The 26,929-nt window shown below is 36.8% G+C and overlaps 1 protein-coding gene across 2 annotated transcripts; it reads right to left on the bottom strand.

Moving 5' to 3' along the window:
* Nucleotides 1-199: 199 nt before the first annotated feature.
* foxn1 (forkhead box N1) lies at nucleotides 200-12,251 on the bottom strand. 2 transcript variants are annotated; one of them, XM_041995850.1, is made up of 9 exons: nucleotides 12,150-12,251; nucleotides 8,588-8,720; nucleotides 7,801-8,115; nucleotides 5,577-5,672; nucleotides 5,242-5,372; nucleotides 4,931-5,027; nucleotides 2,871-3,078; nucleotides 2,254-2,712; nucleotides 200-1,364 (listed from the first exon to the last, which is right to left on the bottom strand). In XM_041995850.1, the coding sequence occupies exons 2-9, from the start codon at nucleotides 8,699-8,701 to the stop codon at nucleotides 1,066-1,068; spliced, it is 1,719 nt and encodes a 572-aa protein (XP_041851784.1). In that variant the 5' UTR covers nucleotides 8,702-8,720; nucleotides 12,150-12,251; the 3' UTR covers nucleotides 200-1,065. The 2 variants fall into 2 exon arrangements, with proteins under 2 accessions (XP_041851784.1, XP_041851783.1); XM_041995849.1 differs by lacking the exon at nucleotides 12,150-12,251 and adding an exon at nucleotides 11,425-11,547.
* Between the last annotated feature and the right edge of the window lie 14,678 nt (nucleotides 12,252-26,929).

The raw sequence follows: 26,929 nt of genomic DNA, 5'->3' as shown, positions 1-26,929 counted from the left end.
CACAGCTGAAATTCCATCACTACAATAAATATGGGATTTTTGCGAAGCATCGATACATGTTCATTCACATCAGTATTTCAGTTATAAAAGATTAAATACAGTTAGAAAGGGTACAAATGACCAAAAGAAGGCATAGCTCAATTACACTGTTGATACAGCATTATTTTTTTTATCTCATTTTAATTACATTGTTGTACCTGGTTGTAAACTGATACCTGATGTTCACATTTAACACTTGAGCTACCCTCAGCATGAGCATTCTTGTTTTTTGTTGTTTTTATTTAAAGTATTGGATGTAGTAAACATTAATCCTTAAGTGCAAACAAGAAAATACAGACAGCAGCATTACAGCAGAATGTTATTCATCATAAGCAATAAGCTCCACATTACAAAGAGTATTTGCTGCCACCTCCTGTGACAACAGTCTTACTGCACTGTTGCCATGGCACCACCTATCATCACTCAGCAAATATGTTTAATAGTGGATAATAGTGGATAACCAAATGAAAGCCCACCTCTTGCTCAGCCCATATTACATAAAACAAAATGACAAATATCAACATGTAGTGGTTGTCTAATGACATGTAAACCAGAAATATCTGGATTTATGGGAACTTTTGACGCAGTTAATTATTGTTAGCAATTGGGAGTAATTAAACCTATTTCACTGGAGAAATCTACCTGCAAGTAAAAATTAAAATTGTGGTTCAAACAGATAAATAATTATGAGAAACTGAGTTTTTCACATTGTCATTTTATGCACTATAACTAAAATACTAAAAGGCAATTTTAATAATTTTCTAATTATTTGAATTTTTACATCTTTCATCCGTTGAAAGCAATGTGCAATTACACTTGACAAAATGAAGCAATCCATATATTTTTAAATTACTTTAAAACAATAAAGATAGGACATTAACAAATGTAAATATAAAGACACGATTACAAATGAACGTAACAGACAGATGTAAGTGATGAAAAAAATGTTTCCGTTTACGCTTCCATTTATCACACAGATTATACAGAAGTTCATTATTTTTCAGGAAGCGTGGGGAGTTCAAATGTTTACACCAAAGAGATGGATGTGGTGCAGGAGGTCAGGTACCCTGCCAAACTCTCCACTCCAGAATAACCCACAGGATGCAGTTCATTCCAGCTGTTTCTGTCTGTGTCCTCATCCTCATATCCTGCTTTACAATGACAAGCTGCTGTCCCCACTAATGTGTGACTGAGAGGAGAAGGGACTTCCACACAGGTGGTCTGGACATGGTGTTCTTGCGAGACAAAAGTAGCTGAGGAGGTTGTAGCAGGAATATTTTGTTCTGACCCCAGGCTGTCTTCCCTTAACTCCTCCCATAAGTTACCTGTAGAAATGACAGAACATAAGTGCTAGAGAAAAATGTTTAGCTTTACTCGGCAAGGACTCTGCTCTGATTTGCCCAAGGATGGAAGCTTTTTAAAAACAATTCTGGATTAAACTCAGCTGCAATCATACCCATACATTGGACAAGAGTTTAACCTGACTGACCTTTAAAATGACTGAACATTTTCTTCTGTGAGATGGAAAACTGTTATTCTGAACTTCTCTTATTTACCTAAACATTGGATGTCTCACAGTGAATGCAAGGAACATATGCAACAATGGACAAATTATGTAAATAATTTTTTACATCTGAACTTCTGACATTAAAAAAGCAGTACTTATGAACTTAAGTAAACTACATAAGTGCTTCTGCTTCAAGGTCCTTGTATCTTGCATGTTAATTAAAAAATGAGCTTAGACAAGTCAAAAATATCCTGTGACAAGGACTGGTTGAGAATAAAGGAATCACAAAGGGCTAGATGTAGCTTACCTGGACATTTGACAGAAAATAAACTTGTCAGCACTCTCAATATGAACAAACTGTATCTGAGTAACTGATTCTTTAAGGTGCCATATTGCATGTGCAGGACTGTGTGGCACTAGCTTGTTTCCCAGTCTCTTTGGACCTTAACCATTATATTTTATTACATGTCCCCACATGTCACACATCACTGTAAGTATACAAAATAAAACAAAAAAAAGGAAAAATATATCTATCACCTTCACATGCTCACTAACTATGCCTCACATGATATTGCTTATATACAACTTTACCCATATATTGTCTGCACTAAGGTGAATATTTGAAAGTTTTGATATTTTTTGAAGCTCCCATTATTCCAAATCCGACCTCCACAATAAGCATACACATATTTCCTTCATCCTCTTACCTTGCAGCTGTAGGTCAGTTAAACTGGGGTTGAGTGTGTCAATGTCATAATTGGCATCCCCCTCCAACAGTAAGTCTTGCGTGCTCCTTGGTCTAATAGTGTACTCGGCATGCTGGGCAGCACCATAAACAGGTGGCAATTTCCCAGCCATGGGTGAGTTGAGACTTTCAGTGCCTGATGGAACGTCAGCTGGAGGCTGTTGTCCACATGGTGAGTACAGTGAAAATGAGTTGCTGGGAGGTGAAGTTGTAGGGGAAAGGTTGTAGGGCTTCTGAGGATGAATATGGGCATAGTGTGAACGCCGAATGGATTGGTATACTGGTTGAAGCTGGTCAGGGGTAAAAGATGATGAGGAGATGCTGTAGGTGGGGGTTGCTCTGGATAATGGAGCTGTAGTGGAGTAAGATGGTGAAGGCCTGAGTTTGCCCGGCTTCTCTCCCAGTAGACGGTCAAGATTTTCTATGAAAAGTGTTTCAAATAGTTTGAATGACATATTGTAAACTTATATTAAAATCCATCTTTGTAAAAAAGAATATATTATTCCAGGTTATAATCGTAAAAGTTAAACATCTGTTCTATGGAAAAAAAAAAAAAATTGACATTCTTTGTGGACCCACCTGGCCTTGCCATGCTCCTGCGAACAGTCAGAGGATCTTTGCGACGCCACTTATGCAGCTCTTCCTGCATCTTTTCTACTTTGGCTGGATTAAGAGCCCAAAGACAGCCTTTACGAGAAGTATTACCATTTTTGTTCTCTACCTTCTCAAAGCATTTGTTCAAGGAAAGGTTGTGTCTCACGGAGTTCTTCCATCCATCAGGAGCTGTCTGAACATAGAGTGGGAAAAGTCAATGCACTAGATCAGGGCTACTCAAATCGGTCCTAAGAGGGCTGCAACATGCAGGTTTTTGATGTGTCTTAACATGCTGTTGGATTCATTTAATTTGAGTCAGGTGTGTTGGAGCAGGGACACATTGAAAACCTGCAGGACTGCAGCCCTCATAGGACTAAATTAAGTAGCCCTGCACTGGATGAATTAGAAAAGTATTGTTCTTCGTCATTATGGTCTTTTGCTACAGCAGCTATGGCTCATAACACAACCTAGCTGATTAGACCCTCAAACAGTTTTTCTTCCAGTAAAATCTTTAAATAACTCACTCACTAGAGAAGCAACCTAAAACCCAAAATTGTGATTTACAGTTGGCAATTTATCACATGAAATATAAATGCAGCAAACTGTATTGTTTGTAGAGCAATTAATACCTTCATCAATCCCAAAGCTATCATGGTCCGCAGGAAGTCATTAAATCCCACTCAAGAGTCATTGATTGGTTTGTCTCTTCTTGGCTACCATAGTAACATCAGGTTGCAGCAGATGGGTATCTGTGATTATACATTTCTAAATTCTAAGGTAATAAAAAAAACTAACGTTTCTTATACTAATGAAGCTCAAACTTATTAAAAAAGTAACAAATGTTATATCCTCACTTAGGTATTTACTCTTAGAAATTAAGGAAACTGTTATAGTCATTGAAATCAGGTTCAGACAGATATGTTACGAGACTAATTATTTTTTGCTAGCAACTGCTTTGGCTGTGCATTCTTTCTACATGCCAATAACAGGTGCCCACTGAACTTGAGAGAAACATGCTCAACTATATTCAGAAGGTTTTTAGATGTACTTTAAAGCTATTTTTGCTAAATACATGTGCCTTTCAGTGCAGTATTATTTTTATTACCTACCTCGTGTATGTTCTAACTCCAGAGCCTGCATTTCAGATTTCTGGCAGCTGTTTGGAAAGCAGCCATCTCTACTGTAACCTCTATAAATAGACATCTGGGTTCCTATGACTATATATGATGCCTTTGTAAAAATGTATGCCAGAAGATATTTGAGCTCTTTCCAAAAGTAAGTCTCAACTCATCTGATTAACTGATAGCTGAAATAGTTTTGGAGAAAAGATTTGATTAAAGCAAGGTTCAAACTCAAATATCCAACCCTGCAGCTGCTTCATTTTATTAATATTAATGCACAAGCATTAGGATTCACACAAAATTACATCTTCAAGCTGCTTTCTTAACCACATATTGTGTAGCGAATTGGCAGGAATTTTATGTGGTTTATTAATGTCAGTTTCAAACCCTCCAGCAACAGAGTGACTGATCAAGATAAACTATTGTTACTAAAGTTTACTTGTGCGTTTTCCATGAAGATATAATTAGCAGACAAATAACATCATTCAGTGGGAATGTTGTACTTCAGTGGGCTGGAGAAGTAGATCTTACAGCAGTGTAAACACGGCCCTTCTTTTTACTCCTTCCAAGTTGTATTTAGCCTGCTGATACGACACTTCCATATTACAGCTGCAAGTAGGTTCCTACTAATTCTCTGTTTCTGTATCCTACTAAATCTTTGAAGTCATATAAGCAGAATTTTCACTTCTGCAAATCTCCTTTTCTGTCTGAAAAATGTTGTAATACAGACAGACACACAAATCTGATGAAAAGCCGAGAAAGTTTATCTTAAATTACAACTATGTTCATTTAATTAGGTTAAATCACAGTTGTAAAGTGACCTGCAACCCCTTTTTTCTTTCTTCAATAAAGTCAAGCCAATTAGCCTGATAGTCAAATGACTCAGATTAGTGTGAATGTTGAGAACAGCTTTTATTGTAGTACCTTAAAATACGGGAAGTGTTCAGTCATGAAGCTGTAGATCTCACTGACTGGCAGACTTCCGGTTTTACTGTTCATCAGAGCCATATAAATCAAGATGCTGCAGTGATGAAGAAACCAAGTCACATCAGCATTTTATTTATACTTATACAAACAACACATTTAAAATGGTCTATAATTAGACTATCTAATATCAAAGTAGTTAAAAGAGAGCAAAAGATAATCACCTTTAAATTTGTTCACATTCAACTATGACTTCATGATAAAGACAGGATAGTGTTAGTGGTACGTCGTGAAATATAATGCAATGTTACCTGTATGAGTAAATGGGCTTGGGGAAGAGGGACTGTGGGGTGCACTCCTGGTGTGACGGAGTGGAGAGACTCTGAACAGAGTATTTGGAGCCATTTGGTTGGTCATCATTGGGAAACAGTTTAGAGGAGATCTGTGTAGCACATGCACACACACAATAAAATCCGGACCTGACATCTATTAGAAGACTAATCTCCTCTGATCCAGTGTGCGCACAAATTGTGATATGCTCAAATCATAATAGCAACCGTGAAATAACAATCACATGTGTTTACATGTTATGCACATCCTATCGTCCGCTGCATTCCTCTGCAGTTCAGCCAGCATATTTCCTCACCTGCTGTAGAGGGCTCAGTGAGCTGAATGATGGATAGCTTTGAGGGTGAAAGCTGGAGGGTTCCACTGGTACAGCTGGTAGTTCTGGGTATGAACTCTGCAAAAATAAGGAAATTAAAGAAAACTTTTGAGAGCAAACTTGTGCAATAGTAACACTATTTGTTTTTAAGCCATTAATAAACAATTTAAAGATTTTTCTTATTGGCATTTTAAATGAATTCTCCCAGGTCAGTAAGCACTTGTACAGGTATTAGTATGAGGGGCCGTTTGAGACATTATTTAGAATTACCCTCTCACAGACACATGTAAAATTTAAGTCATTCACACATTATACTGAAACCTCTCATATATCATACTGAAATCATTCACATATTATAGTAAAACCTCTCATACACTATACTGAAATGCTCTTATACACTATACTGAAATCTCCTCTTATATACTATACTGAAATACTCTTAAACACTATACTGAAATCATTCACACACTATAGTGAATTTTCTAAAATCGCATTTCACTAATATGTATGAAAGGAATTCTACTAGTGTGTGTGAGAGCGAATTTCACTTGAAAAGGAAGTCATTTCAGTTTAAACAGAAGTCACGTAGTAGAAAAAAACAGGAGCGCATTTTCAAAACAAACAGAAGAAGAAGAAGTTGGAGAATATCGTGACAGATGTTTTGCAAAGACTTATGCTGTATTAATATTTGTTCAGTCGCCTGGAAGTAATCTCAGTGAATCAGCTGGCATCTTCAATACTTTTCTGGCCTCAGCAGAGACTATTAAGGGTTAACGCGACATTAGCCGGACAACCGACAGTAGTAAGTCTGAGTGGGGACATGCTAACTAGCTACGATGAAATCTGTAGGAGTTTCTGTAGAAGTTTGTAAAGATGCAATACAAAGAAAAAAGCTAAAATGACCTAAAAAAAAATAGCACTTTTTCAAAATGGCTGACTTTCTTTTAAATTTAGCCTATAGGTTTAAGAGGATTTTATGTTTGTCCTGACACGTTCTAACTGTGTGCCAAATTTCTTCCACACTGATCCATGCAGTAGACGGCGCTAATTAAATAAATATTGCAGTGTCCACTATATATATATATATCTATATAGATATATATGTGTGTGTGTGTGTGTGTGTGTGTGTGTGTGTGTGTGTGTGTGTGTGTGTGTGTGTGTGTGTGTCAGTTTTGTATTGTGGTATCATGTAAAGGTTTGACATTTTATGAAGCATTTTCAAGTGTATGATGTTAATTATAAAGAACTAGGGCCCCACACTGTGAAAAAAATCCCTTCCTGTTGTAAATGGGTGAGGCTGAGGCCTAGACACTGGTCAGGGTTGGATCTTGCTTATGTACTGTAAGTTTGATGGCGATCAGCTGAAATTTCATTGATTTACAGAAATTTATGCTGTCATGGCATCATATCAAAATTCACCCTTTGCCATGTACAGCTAGAGGTTTCACCAGAAAACATCATCAACTTGTTTTCTGCTGCCTGACCACGGTTGAACTTGGTTGTGTCAATAAGGTCAATAATAGGCCTTTGAGTAAAAATATAACTCTTTGTCACCAGGGGGGTGGGACTAATGCATAATGTTCAAAATATTGTCATTGATGTGTTCAGGGTGAGATTGCCATAACACATGTGAAAGTTGATGAAATGTTATATGAATTTTGTGTTTCATGTTCATCTTCTTCCATGTTCATCTTCTTTAAGAAAGTTTGTGAAAACTTCCAGTCACATGCTTTCAGGACTTACTGACCAGGTTTGAGGGCAGTGTGATGAAATTTGTTGGAGGATATCTTTAAAATGTGATGTCAGTAAATCCCCAAAATGGCCAATTTGAACCAAAATGACTTGACATGACATGACTTGGTCAAGTCATGTCAATGCTCCGAGAGGAATTTTCATCCACCTTGGCATGTAGCGTATGTGTACCAAATTTCATAGATCGGTGAGGTGCAGAGAGGGGCTGTCACAATAGGTGACGCTTTCGAGTCAATTCCACCCAAACATGCCCAAGTACGGCAAAGTACGAAATCTTACGCATTCCCTTGGCAAGGGAACAACATAGGTGAGTTTTGGAACATGTTCAGGACCCCCAAAAAAGTGAATTAATTTTGGAGAAGAAGAATTCTGAATAATGAACGCTTGCATTTCAATAGGCCTTCGCACCGCTTTCAGGGCTCAGGCCCAGTTATTATGAAATAAATCTAGAAACCTGAACGCTGTCATTGTAGTGGTTCCAGGTCCTTCGTACGTCATTGCTGTGTGAACGTGTGTCAGGGTTGCACAATTCCTGTAGACTGCTAAAAGAAGAGGAGCACTGCTGGAGACATCCTGCAGCCCCCACTTCTCCATCGCTAAATTGTCGACGGTAGGGGTGAAACCTTCCAGCAGGACCTCGTTCTGGAGCCAGATCTGCTCCTGCATTGATGGGCCCATCTGCACTGTGTCTCCTGTTCAGAGCCGCTGTCCTCAAATTGAAAGTGTTGCTGTCTGGTTGAGAGAAGCAGATGTCCCTGCCCTCTTTAGTCTGCAGAGTGACAGTGGAAAATGTTCAAAGATGCTTATTACACGTCACCCTAAATGTTGAGAATCTTGTTAGAACTCTTGTTTTTCATGTAAGTCTTGTCTCATTTTCCTATTTAGGCAAAGAAGAAACAACAATCCCAAGAGACTTTCAGGGATTAAAGCCAAACAATCTCCTCTGATGGCACATAAACCACAGAGAATTGGCTCAGCATATAACTTGACTCACACTCATACTTAAAGAAAGAAAATTATAGACAATTATAAAAGCGTCAGTTTCTAGATTTGCTTAAAGAAAAGACAAGTTCAGACATCGGGCCCTGGAAAGTCCATCAAAGACTACTTCACTACTTATGCAATCACAGTTTAATATGGAAACAGCTGGCAACACAAAGCAAAGTCAGAACTTGTTTTGTATTTTTAACATTACATATTGTATGTTTGGGTTAAAACAGAGATGCCTGTCAGCTCTGTACCTGAGATTCTGCCATCTGCCGGTAGGAGGTCCCTTGGAGCTCACAGGTGTGTAGATTGACCTGAGAGGTTGGCGTTTGATACTTGCTGAGTGAAAACTTTGGCAAGTGAGACATTTTGTGGGAAAATCTGATCCTGTGAAGAAACAAAAGAAAAAAAAAAGTTTACAATTTCTTTAAATTGTACAATCAAATAAAACAGGGAAAATCTAGTGGTGATATTTGATTGAGCAATTCTGCAGTGTTTTGAAAAAGCATTTGTGCTCACGAATCCTTTGAGATCATATTTTCCAGTCATTATTCTACTGTAAATCTGAGAGACACACTATACTGCATCTTCTGACAGCATGAGTCCATGCATGGGAATAGTTGAGTTCATTTTCAGAACCAGTATATGAAACTGGCAACAATGGATGTGGATATGTCAGGTGGTTATATGGCTGAGTGTGAAGAGGTGTTATGTGATCCCAGCGTAGGCAGAAGACACGTGGCCCTGATTCCAGTAAAGGTAACCTCAACCTCGACATAAACCAAGCTCATTAAAACTGCCAACAAACCATGATGGCCTTTAGGTCACGTAAAGCTGAACAGTGCTGAGGCAGACTAAGTGGAAACAGTCCTTTCTGTATATTGTGTGCAAGAAAATAGAAGTAGCGATCAAATCTCTTTCTGTTCTATTCAAAAGAGGTTTAAGTGTCAAAGTGAAAGCTGAGAAACTGCTTTTTTTAGAAGTGTGGCAACAAACCTCTCATCTGTTTGACAGACACACTGCCAGCAGAACCAATGCAAAATTTAAGGTGTTTTCAGATCCCTTTAAGACTATTTTAAAAATTAGATCTTAGACCAATTTAAAAAATTATAAATGAACCTGTCCTCTTTTTCATGAATCCTAAATACCATTACTCAGTCTGCAAAACCTAGAGTCAGAACCTAGAAGAGCCTTTTTGTTAGATATGGCAGGACATGGATGGCTGTTGACAGCATTTGACATGTGTTAATGTATTTTGCAACCAGAGCAAGGACATGCCATTTTTATCTACTAAGATGATCAGTTACATCCTAAAGACCAGTCTTTTTACAGATTTCTATTTTTGTCAGTATGGGTGAGATGCTTTTAAGGATTCTGGAAGATTGCAGTGGTAAATGTTATCAAGATAACAGACAAACAAAAACTGAGCTTAAGGATGTTGAATCAGCATAAAACTTTAAGTACATTTATCTCAGAAACTGGTGTTTTCACATTCATTTTCACCAATGAGGAGAGTGAAACTTGTTTTTACTATTATTTTATTCAGCTGTCATTTGTTGAAATGAAATTAACATTATTTGAACAGTATAAAGAGATAGCTCCTGAATAGCCAGTGCTTGTGCAGCTGTTATATAACTTAGGAGTGGTTTAATTTTTGATTTGCCTTGGAATCTCAGGTAACTTGCCAGAATGCTTATCACTATGTGACATAAAAAATTTTTTCATTATCATGCATTAACTAGTGATATTCCAAAATGCAAATTTTGTGGTTTTGAGAAGAGGTGGGTTAAGAGCAGAGGCAGGGCCAGTTACTATCACATTTCAAATTCAGTATATCAAATAAAAAACTGGCAAGCTGTTTATGCAACACTAGCTTCACTCCATTCTTTCTTTAATGGTTTGACTAACTAACAAAGGATTGGGATCATACCTTTTTGGATCCAGTATAGAATCCTTTCTTTCATGAATCCCACCAGTCTAGGGAAATATGGAGTTTGAAGAAAAACCAATGTGAACAAGATCCAGAACTTATGAATAAATGAACCACCTGCTTTGTGCTAATCAGTGTGTATTGGAATGTGTTTACAATAATTTTCTTTCAAGGGATTATTCATTACAAATTAAATAAATCTGTGTGTTATAAAGTTATTATTTCTGTCCTCAGGTGAACTCTGCATCAGCAGCTTGTTTTCCAGAGCTCTAACATAATTTTCTTTTATGTGTTTTTATTATTTTTTTTTTCTTTAATGAAAAAATGTTATTCTTCATTTCTCTGATGATCTCCAGCCACTACCATTCAGCAATCAAGTTACAGAGTTTTGACTTTATGAATGAATAAGACACCTGCTGTATGGTACTCATGTGGGCTGGATATGTTTACAAGAATTATGAAGTTTTTGTGGGTGAAAAAGCTTGCCCGTACATACACCTGAGCAGTGTATACACAACAGCAGTCTTTCATTGAGATATTTAAAGTCAAATCTAAAACATGAAGAAAGTCACATAGTTTGCACAAAGAAGGCTGGAGCACACACGTCATCAGTCAACTGTCAGAATCAGTGCCGGCCTCAGCACGTTTTTTTATGTTTATCACCACAACTTATTCAAAACTGGTTATCATGTAAAACCTTTTCTGTAATGTATGTTTGTCATCAGAAGATATTACAGTGGTGGAAAAGGTTTTTCATACACCCCATGCATCTGTAAAATATTGCATTAAGAATCACTCTTAGGTCATCAAGTGCAATTTCTCTTAGTACAGTCGCAGCCAAATTACTAAGCAAATCCTAAAAAAAAGCTTTAAAACATTTCAGGATAATATATGAGAATGAAAAAATTTAAGGTTGTCCAAATACATTTTTTCCATCACTGTATAAAAAGTCAGAACTACATACACATAAGAAAACAATTAGCCATCATTCAGCTTTTACAGCAGTGTCAACAGTACTGCAGTACTGCATCAGTACTGTAACAATAGAGTAATGTAATATGTACCTAAAATTTAAGTATGTAAAACTTGTACATGACAGCAAAAGTGGCCAAAACTGTTCCACCATAACTCTTCTAACAGAAAACCAACAGATAAACTCACCTAACTTTGAACTGAAAGGTTGCCCTCTGTTGTTTCAGTTAAATATTCTCACTCAGACCTGTTGCCTCTGCTGATCCCATTTCCCTCGTAGCTCTATGCTTCCCTGGCCACCTCCACTCTGACAATGAGGCCCTTGGATTAAATTGCTTGTTTAAATGTGTATGAATATAGTTGATGGGCTGGTTTCAGATTTTGGCAGCTCAGAATATCATCCTCATTTTCTGTGTGCATCTATGTGTGTATGTGTGTGCATGTGTGTCTGGCACTTGTCCAGGCTAGCCCAATGATAAGATATACAGAAAGAAAAACCTGCTCCAACAGGTTACCAAAGATCTACTGGTGCAGTCATTGGCAGCTGGCAGCACTCTTCCTCTCTACATTATTTTTTTCTTTGCCTCACTGAATGGTTACTTGTCTGAATGGGATACAAGATATACCAGTGATCACAGCCAGTGGCAGAGACTGGGCATGGTGCCCTTCTTTTAAGCTTGCCTATGGCAAAGGCTGACTTGAATATGACGAATTTCAGTCAACTGTTAAGAATCCAAACAAACATAAATAACCTTACATAAGAGCACTTGACGATTGAAGGCTACAAAAATTCAAGAATCAATTCATATACAGAAAAGAAAACCTTAAAAACACAAAATCTTTGGATAAACAGATGTAGTCAGTCTGGAAATGTCAGTTTCTGAAAAAATCTACATCAAGACGAAGTCACATACCCATCAATCAGGCTGTTGTGGGTTGCAGTATGCAAAGTACTTCTAACCTCAGTGGCACCAAGCAACTCCTACAAACATTTCAAGATGCTCCACCTGAGCCTCTTTTTCAGAAATACACTTTGCTAGAGAAGACGTAGAAAAATAAAGGCAAGAGAGAGAGACAGAGAGAGAGAGAGAGAGAGAGAGAGAGAGAGAGAGAGAGAGAGAGAGAGTATAGTTATGTCAATACAGGTAGATTCTTATCCTCTCCTCCGAATGAACCAGAAACTGCCACAGCCTTCCCTCAAAGCTATACCTTGAACAAACCGCATCCTCAGTGAGAGGGTGAGGCAAAATGACAGAAAGACAGGAGATTAATTACAGATTAAATAAATCTGTGTGTTGTAGTGCAAAGTTACAGCCAAAGGCTCTTTCTGCCAGAGAAAGAGTTATTGAGGGAGGTGTAATGTGGGAAACAATTCCAAGAGGAAGAGGAGGGAGGGAGGTAGGAGGAGTTGAGGGAGTGGGCTCTCAAGTAAAAGTCTCATTGTCCTCTGAAAAATAATTGCCCCAGTACTTAAATGAGCTCAGCTTCAATATCCTCGTTTACAGATCTCAAATGGGTTTTATCTAAGTATTTATTCATTTATTTATTTAAAAGCTATCAAATTGATCTTTTTCAAACTGCCCTGAAGATCACCAGTCACTATTTTTCAGCAATCAGGTCAAAACATTTACAGTTTTGTAATCCTCTTCATCGCCATAAGAAAGAAATCAATTATGTCAAAGTGACAGAAATACTACTTTGGCTCAGGTTTATGTGTGGGCATGTTTTTTTTCTGTAATATGCAAATCAGTGAATTGTCAACTAAATGGAATTTTTACTAGCTGGTTCTACCTGTTTACAGTCATATGATGTAGCCACTGTTTTAAAACTCTCCCAAGGAAAACACCTTCTATTGCATAACTGTGGGATCAGATGGGGTTTGTGCTTTAAAGGGTGCATGCTATAACTGACATTTGGCACTTGTGATATGAAATGAGGTTTCATGTGTTACACCAACTCACTGTTTAAGTAAATTTTAAGCCTGCATAATGTGTACAGGGTTCTTTGGCATATACAGGATGGAATTTAACTTCTTTGGTGAAACCTGAATTTTTTATTCATATAATAATATATTTATTTTCAATCAAACACCACCAACAGGCCAAAATTCAGCTATATTTTTGTATAATTTGTAACCACCAGCCATTAGTATGCAGACAACTAAAACAGCAATTGATATTACTATCTAATGACAATGTTGTTACTTTGACAGTTGCCCAGATTGGGCCCAGATGATCTACTTTTCATTTCCCATTACCAATAACTAGGACATTATTTTTGTCCATGATTTGACACATCAGAGCTCTTTTGATGCTATGACAAGCACATACTCAGTATTAGGCAGGGTCATGATATTATGGCTGCATTGTGTACATAGGATGCTTTTTGTTAAACAATTATTGGCTTCATTCAACACATTTTTAAATGTATAAGGAAGTGAATGCTAGTAGTTAGAGGTCTGTACTGCAAACAAGCCAGTTTAGCAGCTGGACTCATTTACTAAGGAGTCATGCTCTTACAACACATGCAGTGTATGATTTGGCACACACACACATACACACACACACACACACACACCAAACATCCTGGTGATAGAAAGGCACTTAAAACAAACAAAACATAAATAAAAGATGTATAAAACCAAAATTCCAAAGGTTTTCTTTCTTCTGCATCTGCAATGATGTATTGTAGTGATTATATCATGAAATAGTATTATAGTATAACACGTATTTGATGATACAATCATGATATATTACTTATATATTATTATTGTTATTACTAGCCCTCCACAAGCCACTACCTTATCATGGTGGAGGGGTTTTTATATTTCACTGTTCCTAGGAGCCATGTTGTTGGGAGCTTCAGCCATCAGAGGCAAGCAGGTCTCTAGGTGAGGGACCTGGCAAAGTGAGGCTCAAAAATATCTCTGGAACCACTTTTCCCTTGCCTAGACATGGGTCACTTTTCTGGGGATAGGTGACAAAAGTCTGGTGGTTAGGCCTGCACCCATGGGGCCTGTGTCGGGCTCAGCCGGAAGAGGTGTTGTGGGCCATGGGGGTTGGATGCAATGTGAAATGGGCCGTGGCCAAAGGTAGTGAATGAAGGAGGGGATCTTGGTATCTGATCTTCGACTGTGGAAGACAGCTCTAGGGACATGGAATGTCACCTCTTTGGTAGAGCAAAGAGCCTGAGCTGGTGCATGAGGTCAAGAGTCTCTGACTAGCTACAGTTGGACTCACCTCAACACATGGCTGGCGTTCTGGAACCAGTCTCCTTGAGAGACACCAAGCCAGTGTGGGTATACCAGTTTGGAGCCTGTACATTTGGGTTCAACTTAATAGACGAGAGGGGAGCCTCACTCTGCCTTTGGGTGGGGGTGGGTTCTAACTGTCATTTGTGCCTACACACCATCTCAGATTATCCATCCTTTTCGGAGTGTTTTGGAGGGTGCTCCTACTGGGGAGTCCCTCGTTCTGCTGGACCTCTTCAAAGTTTATGTGGGCAATGATAGTGAGACCTGGAAGGGTGTGATCGGAAGGAAAAACTCTCCAGAGATTAACCTTAACAAGGTTTTCTCACTGAACTTCTGTGTTCATCATGGATTGTCCAGAACAAAAACCACATTCAAGCATAAGAGTGTCCACATGTAATAATGAGAGGAGCCAGATGAGCTGGCTCTGGCATCTGGGTGCTTCATGAACGCCTCCATAGGGAAGTTTTCTTGAAATGTTTCACCAGGAAGAGGCCTGAGTAGTGGCTGGGGAGAGAAACATTTGGGCCTCTTTTTGTAGGCTACTGGCTCTGCAACCCAGCCAACCCTAACCCCCTGTTAAGGAGTGGAGAATGGATGGATGCATATTATTATTATTATTATTATTATTATTATTATTATTATTATTATTATTATTATTATTATTATTATTATTATTATTATTATTATTATTCAAATTATTATTATTATTATTATTATTATATCTAATGATTATATTATATAATTCTGATGCTGTTGTCCAAGTTTTTTTCAAAAATGGTGCTTGTATCAAATTCAGAACTTCTCACAGCATCCAAAGATTAATAAAAATATTTTTGTTCTTCAGAGTCATGCTTCTCCACTATAGACCAACTAGAGATTTGTCTATGTCCTATCTCTCCATATTTAGGATTCTAACAGGGTAAGGAGTTTACATGTTTGTTGTCTTCTTTTATTTTTTGTGTCTTTTTTTATTTTGATTGTGAGTTGCACTAACAATTTTAAAGTAACTCCCTTCACACCTTTGATGCAGTACCACAGCAGTAAGGGTGTAACAAAACATCTATGCATTGATCATGAATTCAACAACCAACAATCCAATAGCATCAATCAACAATGAAAATATCTATTAAATACCTCCACGGGTCTTTCTTTTTGTACAGTCACTGTCAAAATACAAAAAAAGTTATAAAAATGCCATTAAAAAGTTTTTTTTAAATGTTTCATTATAATATTTGACACTGTGTAAGATTTTAAGTGTCTGAAAATTTTTTTCCATCTCTGTAATTTGCCCTTTTCAAGCTCAATAAACAGAATATGGCATATCGTTTAAATGTCTGATTGGACTAGGAAATAAAATCTTAGTTGTTTTTTATGATTTCATATGTGTGGAAGTGATTGTTTTAAATCAGCTCGTGATATAATGCCTCACATTGAATTCTGGCTCCTGAATCTAATTGAAATCATTTCGCATACTTTGTGATATTGGCAATCATCAAATCATTACCCATATATGTAATATTGCTTTGTGATCACCATAGTCATTTATGACCCTATCAGCCACACAATCTACAACTTAGGGATAGGGGCATGATGTCCAAGCAACTACAACTAATAAAACAACATTTTTAAAGCATCTGAGGGTTGTCACTTAAGAAATAGAAACAGTGGGGAAAAAAAGAGATGCCATAATTCAATCACAATAGACCTACTTTGATTGCAGTTAAATCCGAGTTAAAAAAACAACCCAAAAATATTTTCATTCCATGACAGGAAAGACTACTTTTTGCTTTTTGACAGTTCCATGTTAACATCAAAGAATTTTGCTCTGACACAACGCTGCTGTTACCAGATAGTCTTTGTTTTGTTTTTATTTTTTACCTTGATCACATCGATGGTTATTATCTCTGTCTGATTAAATTGTGAAGATAAAAGATTAACGTAAGAATCAAAGTCATATAGTTAAATCCCATATCTAAAGTTATAAGAAACAGTGATTTACAACTGTCTTGAGAAAACATTCAGAGTCCCTTAGGCAGTGCACTTTATCGCTGAATACCTTACTTTTCTGGCTCAGAGTGAGCTTATATAAATTCAGTAATTACTTTTCCTGTCCCAGGGATATTTCATAAAAAATGTGCAGCTGTCTCTTCTAATGACTGCTTTCAAAAAGTTATATTACTATTTCATGACCAATAATAATAAAAAAGAAACGCACTTCTCAAAGCTCAGTGTTTGAGCTTGAGTGCTTAGTGATAATAGCACATTGTTACGCATCATAGAAGTTCACATCGCTCTAGTTGTTGTACATCATCTACAGCATGAGGTCAACAGCAAATGATAAAAGTCCACATGAGCTTACAGCTTTATTCCCACATTAAAAGTTACCAAACATGAACTAGGATTCCGTTGCTATATAGGCCACTCACATTGTCATTTATGCAAATCAACAGAACATAGCAGACCATAAATATGTTGTCCTACCTCTTGTAACAGTCATTCATCACACCTCTGTGAACATCCAAACCTGCAAGAACCACAACCAGAATGACATGCAAGCGATGCCGTGGTTCATCCTTTCTCAGAGGCAAGGTCCGTAGATTAAACAAAAATGTTTTGGATTTCATAACTGCTTAAACTTTTGACCTCCATGTCCTGTGGTTCTCCTTTTGCTCCATGCCTTCATATACAACAGATTTACAGCCCTCAGCCAAGAAGTTGAATGAAATGTTTCAATCAGTCTCCTATAAAAGATTTCCTTACCTTCAATCATTTTCCATTTTTACTCACATTGACCCTTTGAGGGGATTTGCCTTCTGTCCCCATGGCTCTCTTTAAATCAATTGGGGGCCAAGTGGTCCTAATCCTACATTGCAATGAGATTTGAGCCCATCATTAAATTTAAAAGTGAATCATTGAACTAGTTGCATCTCTTTTGGAAAATAAACATTTTCTCTGAAGCTGAAAATTCTTAATTTGATTTTAAAGATAAAATAAAATAAAAAAAAAAATACAAACAATAAATAAACAAATAAAACATTCATTGAATTAAACTACTACAAAGTTTGGTACTGTCAGAATCTTTTTTATATATTCTAATAGTCATGTAAAGCCTTCGGGGATGCAAAAAAAAAAAAAAAAATGATAGCTGAACATGAAACTACACAAGCTGTGAATTTTTGGCCACAAGACATTCACTGCTGTTCAGACAGAAATCTGCTTACATAAAGTCTCCTTTTCATATTATGTCTTCTTGGCTAAGACTATGTTAATCCTAGATCAAAATGAAAATTCCTGGCTGTAAAAGCATTAACTTCTGATCTGCTTGGTTGAAAGTGCAGCAGATAATTTACGTAAATGAACAGAAATTGTTTCAGTCAAAACATCAACAAATATTGCGCCACATGTTTCTGGTCAGGACATCTGAGTTGCAGCAAACTATGATTCGAAGGAAAGATCTATCACAGTAGCCAAGGATATATCTGGCTTTACTAACTGGATTTTACAAGAGAGCATTCAAGAAAAATGCGAAGTGCTTGATTCCTGATAATTATCCCTCTCCCAAATCAACTGGACAGGTATTTAGCTGAAATTTGTGTATGCCCCATGTGATGACGCCACTTTTGATGGTGATAACAACAACAAAGTTTGTTCTGTATTCAAACTTGGCCAACAACAAGCAGGAATAATGTAGCATATATAATATCATATGTAGACCCTGAGCCATAGCTACATAAAGTTTTGTCAACACCATCAAAGTAATACAAATCTAATGATATCAATAATGTTTCATGGTCTGCTGGTTATTCTGCCTGAGTTCAGTTTCCATGGCAATACTCAGGATATTGTGCTCATGCAAATAGATAATAATGATCCGATATAAGGATTAATATAAGCTGCTTTTCTAGAAATTGGATATGACCCTTTATCCAAAACACTGTGTGTGGTATGTTAGCATGAGCCTTTACAGATTATGTTTAATTTTTTGAAAGGCTTTCCCATGTATGAAACTTTAAGGCATTTGCAGGCAAGGGAGATGGCACTGTATGGATTGGCCATGAGACACAGGAAAAGCCAGCATGGCAGAGATAAAAGATTCAGATTAATGGATCTCCGCATCAAGTTATTTGCAAGCCTGCTAATGAACCATTCATTGCAACCAGACGTGTTCAAATGTGGAAACATCTCAAAGTGGTACTTGAGAACCAGAATTAAGAAACGGGTCTAGAGAGAGTTCCCATTTTTTTCATGCCAGGGATGTAACTCCAGTCCTTGAGAGCCACTGTCCTGAAGGTTTTAGGTGATTCTCTGCTCAAACATGTCTGATTCAAATCAAATGGATCCAACAGCTTCTTGTCAAGTTCTGCACCCATTACCCTTTCATTTGAATCAGGTGTATTAAAGCAGGGAAATATCTAAAACGTGCAGGACTGTGTATGACATCCCTGCTTTGAGCAGTGTAGGGAAAACCATGTTTCATTCATTTATTTTCTATATCGCTTAGTCCAATTCGGGGTCACAGGGTACTGAAGCCCCTCCCACCAATTAGCAGGCAAGAGGCAGGGTACACCCTGTATAGGTCACCAGTCTACCACAGGGCCAGAACAGTGAGACAAACAACTGTTCACACTCACTCCAAGAATGAATTTAGAGTGACCAGTTAACCTAAAACACATGTAAAAATCATAATATTTACAGGCAGATATGGTCTTCATCAAATTTACTTCATCTCCATTGACTAATGCATAGCCACCTCCAAAGATCAATGTCATGGTCTGAGAAAATGTGTAACAGATAATAAAGGACAACAGTAGAAATGTTTTATAGTTGGCTGCTTTGTTTACAGTTATTGGTTAGTATAGTCGCAAATATTATATTTTACCTGGCTGTAGTCTACCATTTTTACTGCCTCCGGATCATAATGAATGGGCTCCGTAAAGAAAACAAAAATAGCAACACAAGTAAGCTGTCACTCCATAAATTACTCTATATGTGTTGTTGACAAATGAACATCGGCTCCTCAAAGTCTGCATCGCATTTTTTAAAAGTGTGTGTTAATCATTGTGTCACTCCACTATATACAAAACACGGCTCTTCCACTTTTTCAGCAACAGCAAAGGCCTTGCTGCAGGACACACTCAACTTAAATTACCAAGAAGAAAAAAAGTCTTTGCTACAAAAGTGGCTTATCTAAGGAACAGCACTGCATGGACTGTTGTACAGGCTTGACCTTGAGGCTATCAGGCTACAGCTCAGGAAAGAGCAAGTATAAAGTTTGTTTGAAAGTGCTGAATCAGCAGGACAAGTTGTCACCGCTAGTAAAAGTCATTGACTGTACGGTCTGTCTGAGCGTTACAGAGCACAGACAGAGAGCATGCATTGTTCATCAAACTACACTTCAATCTTTATGACACTCCACAAACATAAAACATGATATTACAGTGAATCAACACTTTTCGTTGTGTATTTCTACAAGTAAAAACACTTCTTTGGTTTTTATGGATTTAGGTTTTACAAGCAAACAACAGAAGGAATATGAAAGTAAGTGCATTCCATTCAAGCATGATCTCATCCTAAAAATGTGCCATTATGTTTAATTAGTTTACACACCTTTCATTATTACGGTTTTATTTTTAATTCACATGCAAATTAAAGCCTATTAGCCAACTTAACGTCTGTAGCCTCTTAGCCAGTATGATCCAGTTTATTTTTAGCCGGTTGTTCTGATCACAAGAGAAGCGTTGTAATAATCCCAAAAGACTAAACAGAAAACTGGATATCTGATTGATCAGCAGTTCAAACAACAAGCCTATCACCATAGAGGGCAATGCTTATTCGTTCATACGCATTATTCATTTCCTGCATCTAGTCACTGTCCTTGTTGAATAGAGAAGAGCTCCAGTCAGGTATGACTGGGCAACCTGACAAACCACTAAACCAACATAAAGGCAACAGGCACACAAATCCAAGCAGGGTTCTTCCTGCCAACTTTCTAATCACCTGTGATGTGTGAATGTCTATCATCTTTAGTCCCTGGTATTTCTCAAGCCAGAATTTTTTTTTAAGTCAAACTTCCTTGAATTTTCACCTCTGAGTCAAATGTGGCAGCTAAATCTTGGCTAACAATGAGTCATGAAACAGGACAATGATCCCAAACGTTGCAGTAAATGTACAACAGAACAGCTGAAAAAGACAAGAATGAAGGTGTTGCAAAGACCCGATCAAAATCCAGACCTCAGCCTGATGGAAACGCTGCGGTGGACTTTAAGAGAGCTGTGAAGACAGAAATGTCCAAAATCCCCAGAGAACTTCAATAACATTATAAATAAGAATGGACCAAAAGCATCCACAATGATAAGAGAGACTAATAACGTTATTTAAAAAAAAGAATTATTGTGGTTCTATAAGTTACTGAATTCAGGTACTTAGTTGGTTTACCTAATTTTTCACACACTGTTCCTCCTTTTGGGTTTTTTGTTAAACAATGACAATGTGCAATATTTTGTATATATTTGTTCATCTGTTGATGAACTGTATTTACCTCATTTTATTACACCACAAGAGCAAAATGATATTTTATTCATGTCCTGGTGTGTAAAATCATAGAAAGTGTACCTTCTCTGTTTTACATGACTGTACTTAATAACTGCAACAGCAATCAGAGGGTTTTTGTTTTGTTTGTTTTGTTTGTTTTTTTAAGTGAGACAAATAATAAGTCTGTTAGGCAGTGAAAACAATGCATTAGATATAAGCCAAACTGTATACTGCAAACAACCATTAAATAGTGCCTTTTTATTATTATTTATTTTTACATGCTGCACCCTCCTGTCATGTTAACAGTTTTTTCTCTCTTTCTTTTCTCTTTTTATCATCCAGAAACTAGCTGAGTGAAATCAGACACTTTATTAGAACTTGCCTAGTCCTGCTGCTTCACCTAATGGACTTTTAACAGAAACTGTGACCTACTTGTGTTGCCTCACCAGAAGAGGAGGGTGATTTGATTACACTTCTTGGTTTCTACAGAATTCATATGTCTGTGAATTAATAGTTTTGCTAATTGTCTTGACATACGTTATTTAGTTCAAGACCAGAAGATGAATCTGTGCCCAATGGATGTACACTTAAAGGAATTTGAAAAAATAAATATTAATCAGTAAGGACCAGGCTAGCCAATACCTGACTCAGTCCTTTCATGGCTTTTACTGCTGTCCATATAGCAGCCCACTTTATCTATGTGGTAGGTGAACAGAAGTGTCTCAGGATTATAATATAACCACATTCCGCCTCTTAAAGTCAAATGAGGTCAGTACTTCCAAATGTGTTTACTAAACACTACAGATTGCATATTACTTATGATCTCAAATATCAGAGTTTAAAGCCCTCTGAGGTACCGAAATGAACTCTTCATAGCATAAAAGTTTACTACAAATAAACAGACTTGACTAACCAGTTATAAGTTGGTTACAATATTCTGGCTTAACGACTGGTTTAAGACATGCAGGTAATTACGGCAGGCTGCTAGAATTTATGAGAGTGATTAATTCCTCATTTTTATTTGACAGGGGTAGATCTCAGTTTCTCAGTGATATATAATCACAGACAATGTTTTGTAATTATGTTAGGACCAATAATGTAGCAACTGGACTGATCTCAGTGAAGAAAATTAAAAGAACAAATACCTTATGTCTTTTTGTTTTCTTTCTCATCCACCTTTGTTTTTACTGTGCTCTGAAGCTTTAAATTGTCTACATTATATGGCGCAATAAATACAAGATAATAAATACTTTTTTATTAATCACTATGTCCTTTTGACATTTTGTAATAAACAAAAGCAAACAACTGTGCACCAAACATTTAAAGAACCATAAACTGGCATGAAGTGAGCTGCACTGAAAGGGATGAAGCCTGTTTTCCCTGCTCTAATGCAACTGATTTATTTCCTGTACATGACCCCACTATTCAATTGGGTCAATGATTACATCAAAGGGTTGCTGATGAATGTGAAGCAACAAATATACTTCCGCACCGATGTCTTTTATCCTGATGGATTATCAAGTCTTTCATTTCACTGCAGAGGTTTAGCTTAATTTGGCTACAGATTTGGATACAGTTCTATTAAAACTATCTTTCTCTACATTTTTCATACACGCTTTGTGGATTTAGTCAAGCAATTTGAAATACATCAATTTTTATGAGTAGACCAGACCAAGTATCAGAAATATTGAGAGCACCTTACATTAATAAATACTCATAATAAATACTCAAGGTTTTCAGTGAATAGCATGCTACTATAGATGAGAAATGTGTATGTGACCATACAAAATATTTCTTAACAGTCTCTGTTGGGGAAATATATTTTTCAGTCATTTTGTTGCTGTTGCAAAAAGTGTTACAACCCCAACTCATCCAGGCGAAAAGAGGGTGGTAACAAAATCCAGATTTTTAAAAAGTGATTTATTGATCAGTAATAACAAAAGAAAAGAAAAACATGAAAAGATCAGCCATGACAAATTCACTAAACCAGAATTAAGAAATTAAAGTACAATTCACTAGAGCTAAAGATGTGGTGACCAAGCAACTAATCAAAACTCCACAATAACTATCCAAATCACTTTTTTTCTGCTGCTCTAAAACTGCAGTCTTTTAAATTTAATCCAGATGTATTGTCAACTTGTCTCAAGTTGGTAAGCTAACACAGATGATTTACTTTACAGAACAGATTAACAATGCCACAAAACATACTGTGAAAGCAACTTCAGGATTATTTATGGTAACGCAGTCCTTTTCTAAGGTTTTCTAAATAACTTAAGGATAGTGATCCAGATCTGCACCTAAATATAATGTCTTCTTCCATTCACTATGCTCCACATCACCAACAAGTCACCCAGTTGCTTGAAAGTCAACTTATTAGTTTTTGCATTATGCTGCTAACAGAGAGGTTTCTGGGTGCATTTATTTAGACTGGCACAGGATTTGGTGGAGGAACAATGCTTTGATTCCCATGAAAAACCACAGAAGCAGAAATGTTAACTAACCAGATCATCCTCCTTCACTTACTGGCTGTAGTAGAGAGCAATGATGGAAAGTATTTAGCCTAAACATGAGTTAGTCTTGAGTTATTGCGTGACTGCTTTAAAAGTGAAAGTCCATGAGAGCTGAACAAACAAACACTTTTAGAGCTGAAAATGAAGAATATTAATTGTTAGAATTCTTTCAGATAAATAAAAGTAGTAAAATGTCCCTTTTTACAAATGTTTGTTAAAGATAACTAAAGTTATAAAAAGGCAAAAAATGAAATTAATCAGATTGTCTTTTAACTGCATGTGAAGGTCACATTGTTACAGTTAAAGGATATAAAAGGACAGCCTATTGTTCTTTTGTAAGGAACCAGATTGTCAGTGTAATACATTAAGATTGAGTCAGAGTTCAGTAAGAAAGCTCTGTTCACTCTCATTCTGCCTCCTTTCCTTTCTGGTTTACATCACTGCTCTCATCCAATAATGCAAATAATTGTTTAATCCAATTTAAGTCAACTAGCCCCTTAGTATGCACTCTTTTAAAATCATATTTGCACAATGCTATGTGAAAGCCTTGATGCACTCAGGACTTTCTTTTCAAAGTAGTCTTGAGCAATAGTTCTCCAGGCTTACTGGTCTTTAAAGTTCTTTTTTTTTTTTTTTTTTTTTTTTTGACATTGGCTACCTTTTCATTCATTCATTGTCATTCCAGTTATAATATTGTCACACTCACACCAGATCCTGTCACGTCCATGCCCACTCCTGCCACCTTTACCGAAGTCGTTCCCCTGAGTATTAATGACCCACACCTGTTGCCAATCACTATCCGGCCTTCTTTACACCAGCTACTGGATCACTCTCCGTCAGACCCCGTTTGGACACAGATGGATGCTCTGCCTTTCCCTTCCTGGTCGACTCCCTTGGCTGATCCCTGAACTCCAGACTCTTGCTAAGTAGATTATTCCCGAAAACTGGTAGTGTCAATAAATCCTGAGTTAACCAAGATCTGTCTCTGTGAGGTCCATTCTAAAACAAATATCTCCCAAAGAGCAGATAAAAATTTGGCTTATTTCAGCATGATATGCAGTGCAGTGTGTTCTTGAAAAATTGAAGAAACTGCATAAGTGGAGGACAAAAGAATTAGCAAATCAAGAAAACTATCAATAGCAGATTAATAGAATCTGGAAGTGATGTTTTTAAGAAATAGTGAAAAATAGGTTTGGACACAGGACCTCAGAGATGCACCTGGATCTTTAGTTGACCATGGTGACCGCAGGAGTGGCTGTCAAGAAGGGAAGCAGGGAGAAAAGCTGAAACTAAACAAGAACTGGACTGAAAACAGTGAAAACAGGTCTTTTTGGGTGATAAATTCATCAGCGTCATTGAAGCCGTGTGGGATCCTCTTGACATAGAACAGAAAATAAAGGCGGCTAACATCCAAAGAAAAGCTTCCAAATGTCCTCCAAGGAATCTGGAGAACTATTCCTGATTATTAGTAATTACAAGAAAGAGTGTCTAAAAAGGTTTAGGCTTTGTTGAGGAAAAAAAGTGTTCATACTGAAAATACTTTCAAGCCCAAACAGCTTTGTGTCATATTTATTATTTTCATTTATGTTTGCACGTATTTGAATAAAACATTGTACATATTTCCTGTTTTCATGGCAATATATATAAAGAAATGAGGTCTCAAAAACTGTGCACTATAATCAAACTGTTCTATGTTGTTGGTTTTTTTTTTTGTTCGTTTTGTTTTGTTTTTTTTTTTTGTTTGTTTGTTTTATTTATTGTTGTTTTGTGTGTTTGTTTTTTGTTGTTCCATTCTTCCACAGTTCATTTTCATACATGTTCCTCTAAAGTGTAAAAACCATTTTAAGACATGTAAGACATAGCCTAAATAGTTTTAGTTTAAACTAATGACACTATTAATGATGGTGGTAAAACTCTATTTTAGTTCATAGCAAACTCTCTTACTGTCACTAGATACAAAGTGCACAGTGACAAGCCTTTATGTGCAACCTTAAGAAATTGAAATCCCCCTTTGATCAGGACAAAGCTGCATGTTTGTTTGTCTAAGCCGGTTCTTTGGCAGTTCATGAGAAAAAACTGACTACTATCTCCAGGAGTGCTGACACAAAAAGGAAAGTACCTATCAAAACAAAGGATTTTCCACATATCACAAAGTGCTTATGGTTTCCTTTCATTTCCTTGTGTGTATCAAGCTGACCAAAACAGCATATAATTCAGCCAAGAGAAAATAATGTAGAGTCCATTTGATCTAACATAAGTAGCTAATCAATAGATTTATGGAGTTGGTATATTACATATCAGAGAAGAACTAAAGAATCTGAACCTTTAGGATGAGCAGGCGAAATTTGAAGGTGAAACTAAAGTTGGGGAATGCTTGTGGACATCTTTCTGGACTGGGTGCTCATTAAGGTGGAAAATGTTACAAAATCATCTCTAGGGTCGGACAGATTAATCTAAATTTGGGGAATTGAGTACTATAGTTCATTGATTGTGTGCTGATGAGTGGTCAAACAACATAAATCACTCCATTGAAAATGTCAGTGAAATACAAAGGAAGCCAAGGTAACTAAGGCCTTTTTCTCCTAATGTTATGGTTTGCTAGTCCACCATCAGAAGAACACTGAACAGTGGTATACTATTTGTCTGTCTACTGCTCAATATCATGGTTTAAATTACAAGTGTTTGGCAAAAGGAAAAACACCAGGACAGTTGAACACCACTGATAAATTAATAAATTCTGGATTATAGCAGCAAATTCCAAAAGAAAATGTTAGGACTGTCTTCGAACTGGATATTAAGAGAAAGAGTTTAAATGCTGTTCCACCAAAAACAGATAAATGAAGTACACATTTTATCTTTATAAATGTGAATTGATATTTAGTGAGCAGTTAAAATTCATTGAAGCTGATTTGCAGGACTGATCAACAGTAACAGGGAATATTGAGTTAGCTGTCTTTGATACTGCAAAACAAAGCAACATCAGAATCCCTTACTGATAGGAAAAATTGGGATTTTGTTTTTATTGAATATTTTTACAAGTATCATTTTGTAGTTTTATTTGGGTTCTCATTACATAGTCAGAGGTAGAACAACAGTTGAATGAATGAATGAATGAATGAATGAATGAATGAATGAATGAATGAAAATACTTTATTAATCCCAAAGGGAAATTCAATAAAATTCAAACAGTTGATATACTAATTAACATAGTTAATTAAAACCCCAAGAAATCTGAATGTAGTTATGTTTACCGTATTGTACACTTGTTGTTCAATAAAGATCCTTATTTAAAAGAAAAAAATAAGAAGAGGGGACCTGTCTTTACTTTACCAAAACATTAAACTGTAATTCATTACTTCGTCCAGAAGGGGGCGCTAACTCTTCGCTTTGAGTGTCTTCC

The sequence above is a fragment of the Melanotaenia boesemani genome, chromosome 9 (genome assembly GCF_017639745.1).
Source record: "Melanotaenia boesemani isolate fMelBoe1 chromosome 9, fMelBoe1.pri, whole genome shotgun sequence".
NCBI classification, from domain to species: Eukaryota; Metazoa; Chordata; class Actinopteri; order Atheriniformes; family Melanotaeniidae; genus Melanotaenia; species Melanotaenia boesemani.
Note: the sequence above shows the minus strand (reverse complement) of the source record. Positions and strands in the feature narration are given on the sequence as shown.